Raw genomic sequence first — 23,620 nt, forward strand, 5'->3', positions numbered from 1 at the left:
TTGGCATCATTGGAAAGATCTTTTCCTCCTGCAGAAGTTGAGTATAGATGATGCCAATTTTGGTCAAAAATGATGACGTCAGAAGCGGAAGAAAGGCCAAGGGTCGTCACGGGCGGTTACGGGCGGCACAGGCGTCAATGGGTTAACACAAGTTTACACGTATTTCGCCACTCGGTTTATTTCGTGTCTACTTAACTTGGTCTACATGTAGGCCCTCGAGGACGGGTGCTTAAAATCTAACAAAGTCCGTTGATCGATTGATGGCCGATCGAATTTGAAATACTTTGAAAACCATGCATGGCGCTACGTTCGTTGTTTAATGAACTGCCCCCAAAATCATTTTCATTGAGTCTAAATGTATTTGATTTATTGCACGTGTAGTTGCTGGAACGAAGACTGTATTGTTGTTTTCTTGCAACACGTACCGACGCGTAATGTGTGAACTTATGTTATTTCATGGAGAGACCTATTTCTGCAGAACAGCAAGCCGATCTTTCAAAGACTTGTTTATTTGGATATTTGGAATACGACTTTAACCTCAACTGTTTGTGCTGTCTGAAGAAATTCTTTTGGTAGGGGGGAAATGACCACGGGGTGAAGTGACCGTGAACTGCCACAACCAGGAAAATTGTTTTGTAGTTGTTGCTTTTGTTTGATGGTATAATCAGTGCGAATAATTACTATTATTTACACGTACGATTTGCTATTGCAGATGACGAGAGCGTGTTGAATTTAAAAGACATAGAGTGGAGCAACGAAAACCTGCTAGAGATGTCCAGCTTGGAAGAAGAGAGCATTGAGCCGCCAAGGAAGGTAGCGCGGCCCGACAAGGTAGCTACCATCATGAAATCACTTGTAAATTCACCAGTTACCTGGCCTCTTAATATGTGTTTTCAAATGCTGCTACCGCAGTCCCACAGTCGTGACAATTAACAAAATAACTTTATATAAAAACCACGAATATACCTGATTCTTTCACCCACTGCGGGACTGGGGACCACAGTAGCACTTAAGTTTAGAGCTTTTTACTTCATTACTAATTCACTGACTACCGAACTACTGACAGTGGTAGCACTTCAGTTAAACACTTAGTACATATATGCAAAGTTGCTAGCCGACTGCTGACCACGGGCCACTAGAGCAGTAGGGAGGGTGTGAGTGGCCGGGTATTCTGAAGTTGCTCCAAGCCAGTTATCACCTTCAAGTAATCAATTTGAACATGCTCAATTAGACCGGTTTATATGCTACGTTTTGTCGACCCAATTTCCTTTCCCTTATTTGAAATACGACGATGAAAATCTCGCCGATTTTCGAAATCTATCGCACTGCAAATTTTCAAAAATCTAAAATATCGTTGTGCGGGACTAGTCAGTGAAGAAACATTTTTAATTAATGATTGATTACTTCATAGAGGTAAATTGCTAATAACCTGCAGGAAAAATAACGCCTAATCGCAGTTTCATTGAAAGAAGCTGTTTATACTGGGAATTGATCGCATTGCTGAATGAGAGTAAAATTGAAGCGACGTAGCTTTCTTACTAAATCGTAGCTTGGAATTTAGATAGATCAGGGGAAAGTGTAAGTTGTCGCAATCAATATGTAGGCAGGGAATAGTTTTGATAAACTTGTATCTTCTTGGAGTGGAAAAACCTTCGTCAACGAGTCTGAGTCAGCCGTCAACCCCTGAAGTCAACCCTCAGTCAGCCGAAAAAGATCCATACCAAACGTTTTTGGTGGAACAACAAAATCGGGATGGGAAGTGGTCTGCTAACCGCGAAGCTTCCAGAGTTAAAAAGAAAACAAATGTTACTTCTGACGAGACCCGCGACAAGATCAGCATCTTAAAGCAGCAACTTCAAGCAAAAGACCGAGAGTGCGCTCTTCTGAGGGACCAGCTCCGGGGTCAGGAAAGACTCTGTAAGGTAAATACATGCATTAGTAATGTTTCAGCAAGTAATGTTCTAACTCGGTTCAATTCTTGTCGAGTCATTTTTCCATCTAAGACTGACAAATGAGAGCTTATTTTAGTGCTGGAAAATGCTGATGGCAATTTGTTTCTGTGTACATATGTAAATTATATTTTACCTCTTTGTTGTAGCTTACATCCTAAAGAGGCGTAAGCTACTACGCTATCCGTCTGAGCATAGTTAGTGGTCTGAGTGAGTGAGTGTTTGTAACAAAAAAATAGAATCCGAGCCCACAACGACCTCTGTTGATTTTGACCCGATATTTCGCGATCTTAACTTTTGCTTTGGAACCTCGTCGATTGTTACTCGGAATTAGCACGTGATCAGACGAGAAATCTTCGATTTGCCATGTGCTCTCAAAGCTCTTGAGTGGTTTGAGACACCTTATACTGAGGATCACGCACAAGAGAGGTTACAATTAGAATAGGCCTTATCACAGTTTTTGTTTCGTTCATCACAGCATGGTTTCACTTGTCTTTAGTTGTGAGCAATTTCTAGTGTCGTTGTTTCACGGCAGTTAAAGAGACTATTGTAGGTAATAGCAGGCCGCGGAAGTAAGCTACATGCAGTCATCGACCGCCTATTTTTTGCAGATGATGGAAAGATTCGAAGATTCGCTCGCCGCAATGGAGGGTAACATGGCGAAGAGATTGTCAAGGATCGAGAAGCGACTAGAATCCTTAGAGACCATGGTGAGTTTTCTTCTTTAATCGCGCATGTGTTTGCGTGGCTTTGTTCACTTTCTCGTTTTAAAATACCATAATTTCTCCCTTCGCTCGACAACCTGAAAAAGAGAGACAATATTGTTATCGCAGTGGCTCTTCATATGGCATCCATTTGCTATTTGTAGGAAAGCTGGAAGATTTCATTGAGTTTCTCAGGTGTAATACTGTTTCCTAGAATCCAACATTATATTTCTCTTGATAAGAAAAAAGCAATTCTAGTAAACGCTAGCTAGTGTTCTTTCTTTGCGTCAAATTTATCCCGAAATTCTCTTCGTAAATTTTCAGCATAAATTATAAAGTGTTAGCAATTTGGTAAATCTGAGAAACAGAGGTTGCTTGACGGTCACCGTTTGGGTGCTATACAGAAAATCAGTGTTGTATTTCTTCTTATGATTTTTATAATTTTTTTGTTCTGCTTTTTTTCACAGTATCCAAACCCACTAAACATAGACCTGTTATCAGTCAGTTTGTCTGCGAGTGTTCCGCCTCTTCATGACCTGTCGACGATTGACATAGACACTTTCGAAAGCTTGAGCGCTGAAGTGGACACTAGCCTTTCAGTACATTTCCCGGCTCCTGCTGCTCCTGCTGTTCCTACACTGGAAACTTCTGCTGCTCTCTCACTGGAAACTTCTGCTGTTCCTACACTACACTGGAAACGTCTGCTGCTCCTACAGTGGAAACTCCTGTTGTTCCTACACTGGAAACTCCTGCTGATCCTACACCAGCAACTCTCCCCAGCACCGTCAGTTCCAACAGTGCCGTAGACAGCGTCGTTGAAATCCCAGTTGCAGAGGATGTTATTCGGACATGTGTAACCCCGAGGAAAGTAAAGCGGGTTCGGGAAGCACTCCAAAAAGAAGTAAACAGGCACAGATGCACAGTTAACCTTCTTCCTTTCTTTTTCACGAAGGAAGAAATCATGAACAGCAACACCGATGGTTCTCACGGTAAACAATGCCTAGACAGCAATAAGTTAAATTCATTAAAAGTTTTAGTTTTTAGCAAGTTTCCTGCAGAATCTGTGACAGAAAAGGATAAACTGTGGGCATTCATAAAAACTAAGATAAATGCTAGGTGTCGCGCTATTAAGTACGCAAATACCACACGGACACAGTAACGAATAAGTGAAAGCACCTGTTGTAAGCATTTTAGTTCTTAGAGTAACTTCCAGTTGTTCTTGTTTTTCTTACTTTAAGGGCAATGTTTGTAAGTCAATAAGAATGTAGTTTAATAAAATTAGTAGATCATTTTTGAAACTTGAAGGACTTCACTCGTAGTTATAATATATTGATAAAGTGCTACGAACTGGGAGGTGGGATCCCAAATGATCAATAACCTTCTGTTTCCTTTAATTGCTATTTTGAATCAATAAAATAATCAAGTGGTCTTCGTCGTTCGAACTGAAGTAGAATAATTAATTGGTTTCCATTTACAAAGTGCGGGTTCAAAAATTTGCATAAAGTTGTTTACATGTTCCAAGATGTGAGAAACGGCCATATTCCGGCGGAAGGTTTGATGAATATTTTGATAGACTTTTGTCTAACTGAATCAGACGAAACCAATTTTAAACTACATGTATGTGATGAAAACAACTTTAATCTGGTGAAACCAGCGCCAACGCGTTGTCGCTTCGAGACTAACTTTGTGACTTCAGAAGGCACTGCTTTCGCATACTCGGCCAAGCTAGAAAGCGTAATCTTTCGCGAATCGACGGCTCACCCGGGTAAAACAGTTACTTTAGAAAAACTCTTGACAAAGTCATGGTGCAAAAATAAGTACAAGAGACAAATAAATTTGAGTAAAACAATAAAAAATGTTCGCCACGACTAGCGATTAAAATTGTTTACACGCAGGACTTCAGCTACGCTACGTTCGCGTCTCACATGATAATAAAGGACCAGAATTCTTAGTTTGTCCTTCTCAATGAGAAAGTGAAAGTACTGAGTTTTGCTCACCGTGGAAATATTTTTTTTAATGCTTGTCTCATCATGAAGTCAGCACTTTGTCACTCAGTTTTTATTAAAAATTGCGAGTGTAAGACGTTCGGCACGATCATGTGTTTATAACATCGGACTGAAAGTTACGCTATTCGTTTGTAAAAAGTCCTTAGATGTAAACCGTTAGACAAACGTTTAAGTCCCTAGATGTAGAGCGTTAGACAACCGTTAAATGGCTCCAGTCATCCGTTAGAGCAAATTGCGTAACCGTTAGAACGTTTTCTTCATCCGTTAGACATACTTAATCAGCCGTTAGGCCGTTAGGAGGAAGCGTTAGAACGCTTTGATCATCTGTTAGGCACAACTAGATAACCGTTAGAACGTAAGGACAAAACGTTAGAATGCTGTGAAGGCCGTTAACTATCTGGCCCCATGTAAGGTAATCCAAGAGAGTCTTGGATTCCGGATTCCACGCTGTGGATTCCGGATTCCATGCCTGTGGATTCCGGATTCCACATCCGTGGATTCCGGATTCCATAAGTGGCTGGATTCCAGATTTCAAAATTCTATTTTATGGTTTTCAACGTTTCCTTTGTACTTTGTTTTCACCAAAAAAGCTTGTTCTTTTTTTACCCGAAGTGTACATTGTCTTATATAAAATATAAGTATAAAATATAATTCTTGGCCTTACCCGAGAGGATTATGAATATAGGAGCGGTTTCTGAAGTCCACTGAGTCCACATCGTTGAAGAAATACTAACGAGGAAGGGCTATTCTTATTCTAATAATAACAACGGCGTCAACAATAACAAAAGAGGTACACGTTGCCAAAATCAGTGCTTTTCAGGTTCAAACATAATTCGTCTCCGAATTGTTTAATTTCCACACAGAAATGTAAAACTTCAGTTACAGCTTACCAACAAATAGCGTGAAGATAGTCCAATTACTATACTACAAGCTACGCAGGCAACGGAAACGTTTATCTTAGAATAAACCGTGTCGTTCTCCGTCCTGATAAACTAACTCCCGGCAGTCTTATCGGGACGGATACTTCTCCCTCATCCTCTGCAGTTGGTGGTGCAGTTTCATTCTCATTGTCATCATCGTCACCGTAGTCCCCATTAGCAATTCGACAGAGCCTGTTATCCTCCTCTGTTGTTAAAATGATGTCTGATCCATTGGAAGAAAAGTCGAGTACTCGGGTTAGAATGCACTTGGGGGAATTCCCATTACAGACATCACCGGAGGTGTATGTTAGTGAATCACTTGTTTGGTTTAGCCACTTTAGGGATACTCTTTGCTGCACAAAATTTCCACCATTCACTTCTATTTGTACATCCTCCAGAAGAACTGCTAGCCAGAAGGGTGAGATCTCTCTTCTACGGTTGTGTCTTACTGCCAATATGTCGTCTTTCTGGTAAATGGTTTGCACCCGTACAGCCGTACTCCGCAATGCCACATTAGCATCCACAACTGGGCAAGCTGTTGTTACGTCTTCGCTTTCCTCTAATGAGGCTGTGATGGTAGTGGGACACATACTAAGGGCATAAGGAAGGGTGCCAGTTAGCTCTTTCGTTTTTGAGCGGACATTTTCCTGTCTTACGCCTCTTCCATACTCCTTAGCAAATTCTCGCATCACAGTTTCTCGCCTTGTGTCTTCTTCTTTGCTACCTGTTCCTTCAGTGATTGCTGACAGCTTGTTTGGTCGCGTCTTGATGTTTGAGGGTTCACCTTTGATAATTTTCTCCGGATAATATGAATTGGGCCCAGTGAAATATGAGAAATCCTTCTGGTAAATGCGCAGCATATCGTCTTCCACGCAGCGCGCTCTTCTGTAAGCGTAGTTAGCCACTGTAGGCATGTCGTGGTCTGCTCGTATTCCTTTGAAATAGCATTCCACGCCCAAAGTTGTCATACTTTCGAAACAGATCCTGTCCAGAAGGTGACTATGCCCAATCTCCGTTAGCGTGTTGGTAAGGCTGGTCAGCGATTCTAGCACTATGAGGAAGGACTGTCGGGTGCATCGAGGTATGGTCATGTCGGGACCGTTGGTATTTCGCTTGCCCGTCCTCTCCAGGGCTTCCTGTTCGTGGTTAGAGAGAAATGCAACCAACTCCTCGACAGATTTCACATGATCTTCAAATGTACGTGGTAGGTCTTCTTCTTTGGCTTTCTTGTCGAGTCGGAACACGTTTGCGTATTGGGCCATCTTACTTTGCAGGGGGATCAGTCCCTTTGCTGACGTCAACATTCTTATTGCTACGTTACCGGTACCGCATACGAAAACAGTGTTTCGATATACGCATAAAGCAGTAGGCTTGTTCCATCGACTTTGGACACCATCACGATGGCCTGCAGTTTCTCCACACACTTTTGTTAGGGTTTCTTTACCCCCAAGCATCTCTTCTTCCTTCAAACTGAACAGTGCGTGTTCTTCGCTGGAGGACAAGAACACGGTTCCACCATCTGTCACTGCAATACCCATGAGGCCTGGAATATTCGAAATTGTTCTCAGTTTCAATCGTCCTCTCACTTGACAAAGATGAATACATGAACCATTCCCGTCTCCAACTAACAAGTATTGCTCGTCACGTGTTAAGGCTAATAAAGTTAATAAACTAGATCGATCAAAACAAAACAATTCATTTAACTGGCCGACGCAGTTAGTTTCCTCATCGTCTACAACACCAGAAATTGAAAAAATCTTGCCAAGACCAACGTCTGACACAAACAATTCAACGCTACCCTTTGCAGACGCACATATGGCAAATGGTGACACCAGATCCGGTACATTACCTTCAGAAATAAGGGAAAGATCGTGTACATGGACTTTACGGATACGTCTAACGGCGCAATCTTCTTCCTCACTTTGGCTTTCTTCGGCGCTCCCTTGGACAATCTGGGAAGCGTAACAGAAAAGCGTTCGCAAATTGACTACTCTAACTCTTCCGTTTCCTTGGTCACAAACGTACAGCTTCCCGCTCTCTTTCACTGCAAAACCAGCTGGGTTTCTAAATCTTGCCTTGTTGCCATATCCATTAGTGTGCCCGGGCTCACCACCACCAGCGATTAATGTGACATTTGCTGGACAGTGCGTGTCAACCATGAGGACTGCATGGAGACGTCTATCGGTAATAAACAGCCTGCTATGCTTTGGGGAGAATGGCAATCCTACCGGGTAGCTTAAAAGAGAGGCCCCGTTCTTTTTCCAGTGCTTGAATTCCAGTTCTGGAACTAATGTTGTGCTCACTCTTTCATCTGGAATGGAATCTTGAATCGCTTTCCGGTGAATCTCCACTGCTGTTTCTACATCCATCCGATCTTTGTTTCGAACTGCTTTCAATGAAACTGATTTCTTGATGTCCTCGTATTCTCTACGTAGCACCAAAAGCAGCCTTACATTCACTTGATTCACTAGGTATCCATCAATGTCAATCCAATGCCAAAACTCTGCAGAACGTACTGACTTGATGTTGTGTGGGCAGTCACGAATAGGGACTTGGTAGGGGTACTTCGCCCTGTCTGCTAGCATGGAATTCATAAAGCTCTTTTGCTTGGGATCGCAGTCAGTGGCCCAAACCAATAGGAACAGTCGAGTGAAACACGCGTGAACGTGCCTGTTGCACGTCCTTGCGACATGGGATTTTCACGCAATAGTCGCTAAAGGAAAAGAAGAGGCCCTGTAACCATCACAACAGAGTGGACTCCAGCAACCTGGATTCTGGATTACAATGCTTGGATTCCGGATTCCATTAGCTGGATTCCGGATTCCAAAGCCGTGGATTCCGGATTCCACAGACCAAAATTACCTGGATTCCGAATTCCGGATTACCTTACATGGGGCGAACTATCCGTTAGCTACCCGTCCATTAGAGAGCATTTAACGGATAAGCGTTAAGGTACGTTTTCCCGTTCACGGTCACATTTGTTTAGGTATGTTACTACTATTTTCAAGCTACAGTGAGCGACTAACTTTTTTCCTCATTCTTTCATGCTTAAAATATTCAAGTTTGTCTAGAAAAACTGTCTCATTTATAATTGACCCAATTAATGTTTAGAGTGTGAACAGGTCAAGTTTTGACAGCTCCGCCTGAACGTTTCTGTACTTGAAACACAGGTTTTGAAACATTATTCAACAGAAAGGTTGTCTTGGAAAGAAAAGCCAGCTCGTTTTTTCGTTTCAACTCTTGACTGATCCATACTGCAGTTTGGTGGATTTCAGCTCCCAACTGACTGGTTGAGAAATGATGAACATTCCAGACACTTTCTCTGGTGTTTACGGTTTTATAATTACAGGTAAGACGAGAAAAAAATTGGAGCAACCCTTTCCATGAAGCAATTTGAATATACAATCTTGACTTGCACTACCATCATGGTTTACAGACAGTACAGAGCGTGAATGTATCTACAATCTTGCACAAAATAAATGAGAAATTAAGACCACCCCTCCCCCCATTTCAATGATGGAAAAAATGGCGCGCTTTGGTTAGACCGCGAGTTCATCATTGATTCGGGGGGAGGGGTGGTTTTATTTCTCATTTTATTCTGTCCAAGATTGTCCGAGGTTCACACCGGCGTTACCAGAGGTTATGTATACTATATAGATCGTTATCCAGAAGAAAATAGCTGCCGTCGCACGTTCAAGAACTGCGGAAAAAAATCCAACTAAATAACAAGTGAACGGCCCTCACGTGCGTGATTGATTATAATAAATTCATAGTACGGGATGTTTTAACTGTAGGTCATGAACTGTATTGATGTCAAATTAAATATGTATAAATGCGTGTTCATGAGCAGTTATTCGTAAAAGAATTTATTTCTTTAACGAAGTCAGATAAACTTCTATTGTTCTCAGCTCGCGGAAAATTACAATAACCAAAACATACATCTACCTGAGGTCGACAACTTCTTTTCGCAAAATATTATTATGGAACTCAGTGTTACTTATTCCATGTAAATACACCACTATGTGTATCCGTTAATTCAGCAAAACTCCATAAGACCCCTGATTAAACACTGTATTTCAGCCACATCATTAATTACCATGTGTTTATAAAGAAAAAGAACAACAAAAACTCCCTGAAAATTAATGCAACTCATATTTTATTATGTGATGGGCCAAAGGACCAATGTAACAAATCTAAACAAGTTAACGGACCAGGATTAACGGAGAAAAAAAAAGGAGAAAAAAAAATAGCAGATCAAACCGCGGTCTTGAACTGAGGGTCCTCTCATCATAATACCCTCGCGAACTTCACGCTGCGTCACTGCGCCATTCAGCTTCATGTATTTGTTGGTGTTATTTTAAAGTTGTTAACTTTGTCAGGCGAAGACTACAGAGATTTGTTAATTGCATTGTTTTATTGTTGTGCAATTGTTTTCTTTTGTACAAGAGAATATTTAATGATTTCTATCAATTAACAAATAAATTGGGACGGTTTACAGACTGATACCGTCGATTTTCTACGGTTTACCATGGTTTTGCGGCAAAAATTAAAATAATATCCAGAGATAACTCTTTATTTAAACGATGGCCAGAATCGTAAAAAACCGTTTTTAATCATCAGAAACAAATTATAAATCGTTTGAAATATATCATAAACCGTCACTAAAACGTGTATAAGTATCATTTTGAACATGTTCAACAACGGGGACAAAGAAATGTCTAATACTTAAGTCTTTCACCATTATTTCGTACTATGTCGGCTATGCGAGTATTCATAGATTCTATGGTCTTGTCGATAAGCTGATGAGAAATATTATAGATTGTTCTCCGCACTCTATCGCAGAACTCTTGATATGACTCACGTGTAATGCTCTGATCAATTGCATCTTTTTGCAACTTCCTAGATACAATGTGAAAAATGTTCTCAATCGGATTTAAGTCTGGACTTCGTGGCGGTATTTTTAAAAGGTCCGCATGACAACGAGCCATAGCATCACAGGCTGATTTGCTGTTTTGTGGGGGATCCCCGTCTTGCAACCATAGTCGATTCAATCCTTTACCAGATCGTTCAAACATGGTGTCAAAGTGGTGGTCAATAAAAGATGTAAAATATTGCGCATCCATTTTTTCGTATCTCTCACAAATCAGCACGCCTTTACCGTGAGTTATTGCTACCATCATCTTGGCAACTTTTCCTCCCGTTCCAGCTTTACTCCCCTTAGCCAAGCACCCTTGTTTGAGACCTTCAGATTTTTTTCTCCACACTCTCCCTTTAGGAGCTCGCGCTTGGTCCATGGGGTTCGTCTTGTAAACGAAGGAGACTCCATCTAAGTAAAACGCTAGATTGTCGGTCCAAACAGTCGGTGGATAATTTTCTTGCATCTTTCGAGCAAATTCTACTCTTTTCGCCTTGTCCGTCTCACTCATCAGTCCCTTTTTACGAGCCTGCAGGAGGAAGTACCCCTTTCTGTTCAACAGGCGTCGGACAGTTCGATCACTCACATGACGAATTCCTGCCCTGTCCATCAGACGCCGCGAAGTAAATGAGCCGTCTCGCTCTCTTAATTCTGCAATGCTTCCAAGAACCAATGCCTCATGATCAGGAGTAAGCTTTCTCTTTCTACCGCACAAATGTCTATTTTTCCCAGGCGCCTTGTCTTTTGCGGTTATTATGCGTTGAACACTTGCAGTCGAAACCTTACAACATTCAGCGATCTCAGTTAATGTGAGATTTGTGGTAGCCTTTAGAGCTTGGATTGAAGCTTTTGTCTCCTCCGGTATTCTTCTTCTCGATGCGATGTTGTTTATGGGTTCTCGAGCGCTGATATGATTCCTTATTATTCGCTGGCGTTTGGAAAGTTGACGTTAGAAAAACCTTTTTATTTAGCCCGTATTGCCAAAAATACGCAACTTGTAATGCCTTATTTTAGATTCCTCTCTTCAGCTGTGACGCGCGTCACTGCGTCAGAGACCACTGCCTTATATCACGCTAAAAGTGTTGAATAATCCGCTCTTAATTACAGACACCATAGTCTTGTCACGTTGAACTCTTACGTACAATCTTGGACAAAATAAATGAGAAATTAAGACCACCCCTCCCCCCATTTCAATGATGGAAAAAATGGCGCGCTTTGGTTAGACCGCGAGTTCATCATTGATTCGGGGGGGGGGGGGGGGTGGTTTTATTTCTCATTTTATTCTGTCCAAGATTGTCCGAGGTTCACACCGGCGTTACCAGAGGTTATGTATACTATATAGATCGTTATCCAGAAGAAAATAGCTGCCGTCGCACGTTCAAGAACTGCGGAAAAAAATCCAACTAAATAACAAGTGAACGGCCCTCACGTGCGTGATTGATTATAATAAATTCATAGTACGGGATGTTTTAACTGTAGGTCATGAACTGTATTGATGTCAAATTAAATATGTATAAATGCGTGTTCATGAGCAGTTATTCGTAAAAGAATTTATTTCTTTAACGAAGTCAGATAAACTTCTATTGTTCTCAGCTCGCGGAAAATTACAATAACCAAAACATACATCTACCTGAGGTCGACAACTTCTTTTCGCAAAATATTATTATGGAACTCAGTGTTACTTATTCCATGTAAATACACCACTATGTGTATCCGTTAATTCAGCAAAACTCCATAAGACCCCTGATTAAACACTGTATTTCAGCCACATCATTAATTACCATGTGTTTATAAAGAAAAAGAACAACAAAAACTCCCTGAAAATTAATGCAACTCATATTTTATTATGTGATGGGCCAAAGGACCAATGTAACAAATCTAAACAAGTTAACGGACCAGGATTAACGGAGAAAAAAAAAGGAGAAAAAAAAATAGCAGATCAAACCGCGGTCTTGAACTGAGGGTCCTCTCATCATAATACCCTCGCGAACTTCACGCTGCGTCACTGCGCCATTCAGCTTCATGTATTTGTTGGTGTTATTTTAAAGTTGTTAACTTTGTCAGGCGAAGACTACAGAGATTTGTTAATTGCATTGTTTTATTGTTGTGCAATTGTTTTCTTTTGTACAAGAGAATATTTAATGATTTCTATCAATTAACAAATAAATTGGGACGGTTTACAGACTGATACCGTCGATTTTCTACGGTTTACCATGGTTTTGCGGCAAAAATTAAAATAATATCCAGAGATAACTCTTTATTTAAACGATGGCCAGAATCGTAAAAAACCGTTTTTAATCATCAGAAACAAATTATAAATCGTTTGAAATATATCATAAACCGTCACTAAAACGTGTATAAGTATCATTTTGAACATGTTCAACAACGGGGACAAAGAAATGTCTAATACTTAAGTCTTTCACCATTATTTCGTACTATGTCGGCTATGCGAGTATTCATAGATTCTATGGTCTTGTCGATAAGCTGATGAGAAATATTATAGATTGTTCTCCGCACTCTATCGCAGAACTCTTGATATGACTCACGTGTAATGCTCTGATCAATTGCATCTTTTTGCAACTTCCTAGATACAATGTGAAAAATGTTCTCAATCGGATTTAAGTCTGGACTTCGTGGCGGTATTTTTAAAAGGTCCGCATGACAACGAGCCATAGCATCACAGGCTGATTTGCTGTTTTGTGGGGGATCCCCGTCTTGCAACCATAGTCGATTCAATCCTTTACCAGATCGTTCAAACATGGTGTCAAAGTGGTGGTCAATAAAAGATGTAAAATATTGCGCATCCATTTTTTCGTATCTCTCACAAATCAGCACGCCTTTACCGTGAGTTATTGCTACCATCATCTTGGCAACTTTTCCTCCCGTTCCAGCTTTACTCCCCTTAGCCAAGCACCCTTGTTTGAGACCTTCAGATTTTTTTCTCCACACTCTCCCTTTAGGAGCTCGCGCTTGGTCCATGGGGTTCGTCTTGTAAACGAAGGAGACTCCATCTAAGTAAAACGCTAGATTGTCGGTCCAAACAGTCGGTGGATAATTTTCTTGCATCTTTCGAGCAAATTCTACTCTTTTCGCCTTGTCCGTCTCACTCATCAGTCCCTTTTTACGAGCCTGCAGGAGGAAGTACCCCTTTCTGTTCAACAGGCGTCGGACAGTTCGATCACTCACATGACGAATTCCTGCCCTGTCCATCAGACGCCGCGAAGTAAATGAGCCGTCTCGCTCTCTTAATTCTGCAATGCTTCCAAGAACCAATGCCTCATGATCAGGAGTAAGCTTTCTCTTTCTACCGCACAAATGTCTATTTTTCCCAGGCGCCTTGTCTTTTGCGGTTATTATGCGTTGAACACTTGCAGTCGAAACCTTACAACATTCAGCGATCTCAGTTAATGTGAGATTTGTGGTAGCCTTTAGAGCTTGGATTGAAGCTTTTGTCTCCTCCGGTATTCTTCTTCTCGATGCGATGTTGTTTATGGGTTCTCGAGCGCTGATATGATTCCTTATTATTCGCTGGCGTTTGGAAAGTTGACGTTAGAAAAACCTTTTTATTTAGCCCGTATTGCCAAAAATACGCAACTTGTAATACCTTATTTTAGATTCCTCTCTTCAGCTGTGACGCGCGTCACTGCGTCAGAGACCACTGCCTTATATCACGCTAAAAGTGTTGAATAATCCGCTCTTAATTACAGACACCATAGTCTTGTCACGTTGAACTCTTACGTACAATCTTGGACAAAATAAATGAGAAATTAAGACCACCCCTCCCCCCATTTCAATGATGGAAAAAATGGCGCGCTTTGGTTAGACCGCGAGTTCATCATTGATTCGGGGGGAGGGGTGGTTTTATTTCTCATTTTATTCTGTCCAAGATTGTCCGAGGTTCACACCGGCGTTACCAGAGGTTATGTATACTATATAGATCGTTATCCAGAAGAAAATAGCTGCCGTCGCACGTTCAAGAACTGCGGAAAAAAATCCAACTAAATAACAAGTGAACGGCCCTCACGTGCGTGATTGATTATAATAAATTCATAGTACGGGATGTTTTAACTGTAGGTCATGAACTGTATTGATGTCAAATTAAATATGTATAAATGCGTGTTCATGAGCAGTTATTCGTAAAAGAATTTATTTCTTTAACGAAGTCAGATAAACTTCTATTGTTCTCAGCTCGCGGAAAATTACAATAACCAAAACATACATCTACCTGAGGTCGACAACTTCTTTTCGCAAAATATTATTATGGAACTCAGTGTTACTTATTCCATGTAAATACACCACTATGTGTATCCGTTAATTCAGCAAAACTCCATAAGACCCCTGATTAAACACTGTATTTCAGCCACATCATTAATTACCATGTGTTTATAAAGAAAAAGAACAACAAAAACTCCCTGAAAATTAATGCAACTCATATTTTATTATGTGATGGGCCAAAGGACCAATGTAACAAATCTAAACAAGTTAACGGACCAGGATTAACGGAGAAAAAAAAAGGAGAAAAAAAAATAGCAGATCAAACCGCGGTCTTGAACTGAGGGTCCTCTCATCATAATACCCTCGCGAACTTCACGCTGCGTCACTGCGCCATTCAGCTTCATGTATTTGTTGGTGTTATTTTAAAGTTGTTAACTTTGTCAGGCGAAGACTACAGAGATTTGTTAATTGCATTGTTTTATTGTTGTGCAATTGTTTTCTTTTGTACAAGAGAATATTTAATGATTTCTATCAATTAACAAATAAATTGGGACGGTTTACAGACTGATACCGTCGATTTTCTACGGTTTACCATGGTTTTGCGGCAAAAATTAAAATAATATCCAGAGATAACTCTTTATTTAAACGATGGCCAGAATCGTAAAAAACCGTTTTTAATCATCAGAAACAAATTATAAATCGTTTGAAATATATCATAAACCGTCACTAAAACGTGTATAAGTATCATTTTGAACATGTTCAACAACGGGGACAAAGAAATGTCTAATACTTAAGTCTTTCACCATTATTTCGTACTATGTCGGCTATGCGAGTATTCATAGATTCTATGGTCTTGTCGATAAGCTGATGAGAAATATTATAGATTGTTCTCCGCACTCTATCGCAGAACTCTTGATATGACTCACGTGTAATGCTCTGATCAATTGCATCTTTTTGCAACTTCCTAGATACAATGTGAAAAATGTTCTCAATCGGATTTAAGTCTGGACTTCGTGGCGGTATTTTTAAAAGGTCCGCATGACAACGAGCCATAGCATCACAGGCTGATTTGCTGTTTTGTGGGGGATCCCCGTCTTGCAACCATAGTCGATTCAATCCTTTACCAGATCGTTCAAACATGGTGTCAAAGTGGTGGTCAATAAAAGATGTAAAATATTGCGCATCCATTTTTTCGTATCTCTCACAAATCAGCACGCCTTTACCGTGAGTTATTGCTACCATCATCTTGGCAACTTTTCCTCCCGTTCCAGCTTTACTCCCCTTAGCCAAGCACCCTTGTTTGAGACCTTCAGATTTTTTTCTCCACACTCTCCCTTTAGGAGCTCGCGCTTGGTCCATGGGGTTCGTCTTGTAAACGAAGGAGACTCCATCTAAGTAAAACGCTAGATTGTCGGTCCAAACAGTCGGTGGATAATTTTCTTGCATCTTTCGAGCAAATTCTACTCTTTTCGCCTTGTCCGTCTCACTCATCAGTCCCTTTTTACGAGCCTGCAGGAGGAAGTACCCCTTTCTGTTCAACAGGCGTCGGACAGTTCGATCACTCACATGACGAATTCCTGCCCTGTCCATCAGACGCCGCGAAGTAAATGAGCCGTCTCGCTCTCTTAATTCTGCAATGCTTCCAAGAACCAATGCCTCATGATCAGGAGTAAGCTTTCTCTTTCTACCGCACAAATGTCTATTTTTCCCAGGCGCCTTGTCTTTTGCGGTTATTATGCGTTGAACACTTGCAGTCGAAACCTTACAACATTCAGCGATCTCAGTTAATGTGAGATTTGTGGTAGCCTTTAGAGCTTGGATTGAAGCTTTTGTCTCCTCCGGTATTCTTCTTCTCGATGCGATGTTGTTTATGGGTTCTCGAGCGCTGATATGATTCCTTATTATTCGCTGGCGTTTGGAAAGTTGACGTTAGAAAAACCTTTTTATTTAGCCCGTATTGCCAAAAATACGCAACTTGTAATGCCTTATTTTAGATTCCTCTCTTCAGCTGTGACGCGCGTCACTGCGTCAGAGACCACTGCCTTATATCACGCTAAAAGTGTTGAATAATCCGCTCTTAATTACAGACACCATAGTCTTGTCACGTTGAACTCTTACGTACAATCTTGGACAAAATAAATGAGAAATTAAGACCACCCCTCCCCCCATTTCAATGATGGAAAAAATGGCGCGCTTTGGTTAGACCGCGAGTTCATCATTGATTCGGGGGGAGGGGTGGTTTTATTTCTCATTTTATTCTGTCCAAGATTGTCCGAGGTTCACACCGGCGTTACCAGAGGTTATGTATACTATATAGATCGTTATCCAGAAGAAAATAGCTGCCGTCGCACGTTCAAGAACTGCGGAAAAAAATCCAACTAAATAACAAGTGAACGGCCCTCACGTGCGTGATTGATTATAATAAATTCATAGTACGGGATGTTTTAACTGTAGGTCATGAACTGTATTGATGTCAAATTAAATATGTATAAATGCGTGTTCATGAGCAGTTATTCGTAAAAGAATTTATTTCTTTAACGAAGTCAGATAAACTTCTATTGTTCTCAGCTCGCGGAAAATTACAATAACCAAAACATACATCTACCTGAGGTCGACAACTTCTTTTCGCAAAATATTATTATGGAACTCAGTGTTACTTATTCCATGTAAATACACCACTATGTGTATCCGTTAATTCAGCAAAACTCCATAAGACCCCTGATTAAACACTGTATTTCAGCCACATCATTAATTACCATGTGTTTATAAAGAAAAAGAACAACAAAAACTCCCTGAAAATTAATGCAACTCATATTTTATTATGTGATGGGCCAAAGGACCAATGTAACAAATCTAAACAAGTTAACGGACCAGGATTAACGGAGAAAAAAAAAGGAGAAAAAAAAATAGCAGATCAAACCGCGGTCTTGAACTGAGGGTCCTCTCATCATAATACCCTCGCGAACTTCACGCTGCGTCACTGCGCCATTCAGCTTCATGTATTTGTTGGTGTTATTTTAAAGTTGTTAACTTTGTCAGGCGAAGACTACAGAGATTTGTTAATTGCATTGTTTTATTGTTGTGCAATTGTTTTCTTTTGTACAAGAGAATATTTAATGATTTCTATCAATTAACAAATAAATTGGGACGGTTTACAGACTGATACCGTCGATTTTCTACGGTTTACCATGGTTTTGCGGCAAAAATTAAAATAATATCCAGAGATAACTCTTTATTTAAACGATGGCCAGAATCGTAAAAAACCGTTTTTAATCATCAGAAACAAATTATAAATCGTTTGAAATATATCATAAACCGTCACTAAAACGTGTATAAGTATCATTTTGAACATGTTCAACAACGGGGACAAAGAAATGTCTAATACTTAAGTCTTTCACCATTATTTCGTACTATGTCGGCTATGCGAGTATTCATAGATTCTATGGTCTTGTCGATAAGCTGATGAGAAATATTATAGATTGTTCTCCGCACTCTATCGCAGAACTCTTGATATGACTCACGTGTAATGCTCTGATCAATTGCATCTTTTTGCAACTTCCTAGATACAATGTGAAAAATGTTCTCAATCGGATTTAAGTCTGGACTTCGTGGCGGTATTTTTAAAAGGTCCGCATGACAACGAGCCATAGCATCACAGGCTGATTTGCTGTTTTGTGGGGGATCCCCGTCTTGCAACCATAGTCGATTCAATCCTTTACCAGATCGTTCAAACATGGTGTCAAAGTGGTGGTCAATAAAAGATGTAAAATATTGCGCATCCATTTTTTCGTATCTCTCACAAATCAGCACGCCTTTACCGTGAGTTATTGCTACCATCATCTTGGCAACTTTTCCTCCCGTTCCAGCTTTACTCCCCTTAGCCAAGCACCCTTGTTTGAGACCTTCAGATTTTTTTCTCCACACTCTCCCTTTAGGAGCTCGCGCTTGGTCCATGGGGTTCGTCTTGTAAACGAAGGAGACTCCATCTAAGTAAAACGCTAGATTGTCGGTCCAAACAGTCGGTGGATAATTTTCTTGCATCTTTCGAGCAAATTCTACTCTTTTCGCCTTGTCCGTCTCACTCATCAGTCCCTTTTTACGAGCCTGCAGGAGGAAGTACCCCTTTCTGTTCAACAGGCGTCGGACAGTTCGATCACTCACATGACGAATTCCTGCCCTGTCCATCAGACGCCGCGAAGTAAATGAGCCGTCTCGCTCTCTTAATTCTGCAATGCTTCCAAGAACCAATGCCTCATGATCAGGAGTAAGCTTTCTCTTTCTACCGCACAAATGTCTATTTTTCCCAGGCGCCTTGTCTTTTGCGGTTATTATGCGTTGAACACTTGCAGTCGAAACCTTACAACATTCAGCGATCTCAGTTAATGTGAGATTTGTGGTAGCCTTTAGAGCTTGGATTGAAGCTTTTGTCTCCTCCGGTATTCTTCTTCTCGATGCGATGTTGTTTATGGGTTCTCGAGCGCTGATATGATTCCTTATTATTCGCTGGCGTTTGGAAAGTTGACGTTAGAAAAACCTTTTTATTTAGCCCGTATTGCCAAAAATACGCAACTTGTAATGCCTTATTTTAGATTCCTCTCTTCAGCTGTGACGCGCGTCACTGCGTCAGAGACCACTGCCTTATATCACGCTAAAAGTGTTGAATAATCCGCTCTTAATTACAGACACCATAGTCTTGTCACGTTGAACTCTTACGTACAATCTTGGACAAAATAAATGAGAAATTAAGACCACCCCTCCCCCCATTTCAATGATGGAAAAAATGGCGCGCTTTGGTTAGACCGCGAGTTCATCATTGATTCGGGGGGAGGGGTGGTTTTATTTCTCATTTTATTCTGTCCAAGATTGTCCGAGGTTCACACCGGCGTTACCAGAGGTTATGTATACTATATAGATCGTTATCCAGAAGAAAATAGCTGCCGTCGCACGTTCAAGAACTGCGGAAAAAAATCCAACTAAATAACAAGTGAACGGCCCTCACGTGCGTGATTGATTATAATAAATTCATAGTACGGGATGTTTTAACTGTAGGTCATGAACTGTATTGATGTCAAATTAAATATGTATAAATGCGTGTTCATGAGCAGTTATTCGTAAAAGAATTTATTTCTTTAACGAAGTCAGATAAACTTCTATTGTTCTCAGCTCGCGGAAAATTACAATAACCAAAACATACATCTACCTGAGGTCGACAACTTCTTTTCGCAAAATATTATTATGGAACTCAGTGTTACTTATTCCATGTAAATACACCACTATGTGTATCCGTTAATTCAGCAAAACTCCATAAGACCCCTGATTAAACACTGTATTTCAGCCACATCATTAATTACCATGTGTTTATAAAGAAAAAGAACAACAAAAACTCCCTGAAAATTAATGCAACTCATATTTTATTATGTGATGGGCCAAAGGACCAATGTAACAAATCTAAACAAGTTAACGGACCAGGATTAACGGAGAAAAAAAAAGGAGAAAAAAAAATAGCAGATCAAACCGCGGTCTTGAACTGAGGGTCCTCTCATCATAATACCCTCGCGAACTTCACGCTGCGTCACTGCGCCATTCAGCTTCATGTATTTGTTGGTGTTATTTTAAAGTTGTTAACTTTGTCAGGCGAAGACTACAGAGATTTGTTAATTGCATTGTTTTATTGTTGTGCAATTGTTTTCTTTTGTACAAGAGAATATTTAATGATTTCTATCAATTAACAAATAAATTGGGACGGTTTACAGACTGATACCGTCGATTTTCTACGGTTTACCATGGTTTTGCGGCAAAAATTAAAATAATATCCAGAGATAACTCTTTATTTAAACGATGGCCAGAATCGTAAAAAACCGTTTTTAATCATCAGAAACAAATTATAAATCGTTTGAAATATATCATAAACCGTCACTAAAACGTGTATAAGTATCATTTTGAACATGTTCAACAACGGGGACAAAGAAATGTCTAATACTTAAGTCTTTCACCATTATTTCGTACTATGTCGGCTATGCGAGTATTCATAGATTCTATGGTCTTGTCGATAAGCTGATGAGAAATATTATAGATTGTTCTCCGCACTCTATCGCAGAACTCTTGATATGACTCACGTGTAATGCTCTGATCAATTGCATCTTTTTGCAACTTCCTAGATACAATGTGAAAAATGTTCTCAATCGGATTTAAGTCTGGACTTCGTGGCGGTATTTTTAAAAGGTCCGCATGACAACGAGCCATAGCATCACAGGCTGATTTGCTGTTTTGTGGGGGATCCCCGTCTTGCAACCATAGTCGATTCAATCCTTTACCAGATCGTTCAAACATGGTGTCAAAGTGGTGGTCAATAAAAGATGTAAAATATTGCGCATCCATTTTTTCGTATCTCTCACAAATCAGCACGCCTTTACCGTGAGTTATTGCTACCATCATCTTGGCAACTTTTCCTCCCGTTCCAGCTTTACTCCCCTTAGCCAAGCACCCTTGTTTGAGACCTTCAGATTTTTTTCTCCACACTCTCCCTTTAGGAGCTCGCGCTTGGTCCATGGGGTTCGTCTTGTAAACGAAGGAGACTCCATCTAAGTAAAACGCTAGATTGTCGGTCCAAACAGTCGGTGGATAATTTTCTTGCATCTTTCGAGCAAATTCTACTCTTTTCGCCTTGTCCGTCTCACTCATCAGTCCCTTTTTACGAGCCTGCAGGAGGAAGTACCCCTTTCTGTTCAACAGGCGTCGGACAGTTCGATCACTCACATGACGAATTCCTGCCCTGTCCATCAGACGCCGCGAAGTAAATGAGCCGTCTCGCTCTCTTAATTCTGCAATGCTTCCAAGAACCAATGCCTCATGATCAGGAGTAAGCTTTCTCTTTCTACCGCACAAATGTCTATTTTTCCCAGGCGCCTTGTCTTTTGCGGTTATTATGCGTTGAACACTTGCAGTCGAAACCTTACAACATTCAGCGATCTCAGTTAATGTGAGATTTGTGGTAGCCTTTAGAGCTTGGATTGAAGCTTTTGTCTCCTCCGGTATTCTTCTTCTCGATGCGATGTTGTTTATGGGTTCTCGAGCGCTGATATGATTCCTTATTATTCGCTGGCGTTTGGAAAGTTGACGTTAGAAAAACCTTTTTATTTAGCCCGTATTGCCAAAAATACGCAACTTGTAATGCCTTATTTTAGATTCCTCTCTTCAGCTGTGACGCGCGTCACTGCGTCAGAGACCACTGCCTTATATCACGCTAAAAGTGTTGAATAATCCGCTCTTAATTACAGACACCATAGTCTTGTCACGTTGAACTCTTACGTACAATCTTGGACAAAATAAATGAGAAATTAAGACCACCCCTCCCCCCATTTCAATGATGGAAAAAATGGCGCGCTTTGGTTAGACCGCGAGTTCATCATTGATTCGGGGGGAGGGGTGGTTTTATTTCTCATTTTATTCTGTCCAAGATTGTCCGAGGTTCACACCGGCGTTACCAGAGGTTATGTATACTATATAGATCGTTATCCAGAAGAAAATAGCTGCCGTCGCACGTTCAAGAACTGCGGAAAAAAATCCAACTAAATAACAAGTGAACGGCCCTCACGTGCGTGATTGATTATAATAAATTCATAGTACGGGATGTTTTAACTGTAGGTCATGAACTGTATTGATGTCAAATTAAATATGTATAAATGCGTGTTCATGAGCAGTTATTCGTAAAAGAATTTATTTCTTTAACGAAGTCAGATAAACTTCTATTGTTCTCAGCTCGCGGAAAATTACAATAACCAAAACATACATCTACCTGAGGTCGACAACTTCTTTTCGCAAAATATTATTATGGAACTCAGTGTTACTTATTCCATGTAAATACACCACTATGTGTATCCGTTAATTCAGCAAAACTCCATAAGACCCCTGATTAAACACTGTATTTCAGCCACATCATTAATTACCATGTGTTTATAAAGAAAAAGAACAACAAAAACTCCCTGAAAATTAATGCAACTCATATTTTATTATGTGATGGGCCAAAGGACCAATGTAACAAATCTAAACAAGTTAACGGACCAGGATTAACGGAGAAAAAAAAAGGAGAAAAAAAAATAGCAGATCAAACCGCGGTCTTGAACTGAGGGTCCTCTCATCATAATACCCTCGCGAACTTCACGCTGCGTCACTGCGCCATTCAGCTTCATGTATTTGTTGGTGTTATTTTAAAGTTGTTAACTTTGTCAGGCGAAGACTACAGAGATTTGTTAATTGCATTGTTTTATTGTTGTGCAATTGTTTTCTTTTGTACAAGAGAATATTTAATGATTTCTATCAATTAACAAATAAATTGGGACGGTTTACAGACTGATACCGTCGATTTTCTACGGTTTACCATGGTTTTGCGGCAAAAATTAAAATAATATCCAGAGATAACTCTTTATTTAAACGATGGCCAGAATCGTAAAAAACCGTTTTTAATCATCAGAAACAAATTATAAATCGTTTGAAATATATCATAAACCGTCACTAAAACGTGTATAAGTATCATTTTGAACATGTTCAACAACGGGGACAAAGAAATGTCTAATACTTAAGTCTTTCACCATTATTTCGTACTATGTCGGCTATGCGAGTATTCATAGATTCTATGGTCTTGTCGATAAGCTGATGAGAAATATTATAGATTGTTCTCCGCACTCTATCGCAGAACTCTTGATATGACTCACGTGTAATGCTCTGATCAATTGCATCTTTTTGCAACTTCCTAGATACAATGTGAAAAATGTTCTCAATCGGATTTAAGTCTGGACTTCGTGGCGGTATTTTTAAAAGGTCCGCATGACAACGAGCCATAGCATCACAGGCTGATTTGCTGTTTTGTGGGGGATCCCCGTCTTGCAACCATAGTCGATTCAATCCTTTACCA

The 23,620-nt window shown here is 40.3% G+C and overlaps 1 protein-coding gene across 1 annotated transcript; it reads right to left on the reverse strand.

Moving 5' to 3' along the window:
- Positions 1-5,223: 5,223 nt before the first annotated feature.
- Positions 5,224-8,453, reverse strand: LOC140923706 (uncharacterized). The gene has a single exon (XM_073373781.1). The coding sequence runs from the start codon at positions 8,171-8,173 to the stop codon at positions 5,612-5,614; it is 2,562 nt and encodes an 853-aa protein (XP_073229882.1). The 5' UTR covers positions 8,174-8,453; the 3' UTR covers positions 5,224-5,611.
- Positions 8,454-23,620: the final 15,167 nt, after the last annotated feature.

This window comes from Porites lutea, chromosome 13, assembly GCF_958299795.1.
Source record: "Porites lutea chromosome 13, jaPorLute2.1, whole genome shotgun sequence".
NCBI classification, from domain to species: domain Eukaryota; kingdom Metazoa; phylum Cnidaria; class Anthozoa; order Scleractinia; family Poritidae; genus Porites; species Porites lutea.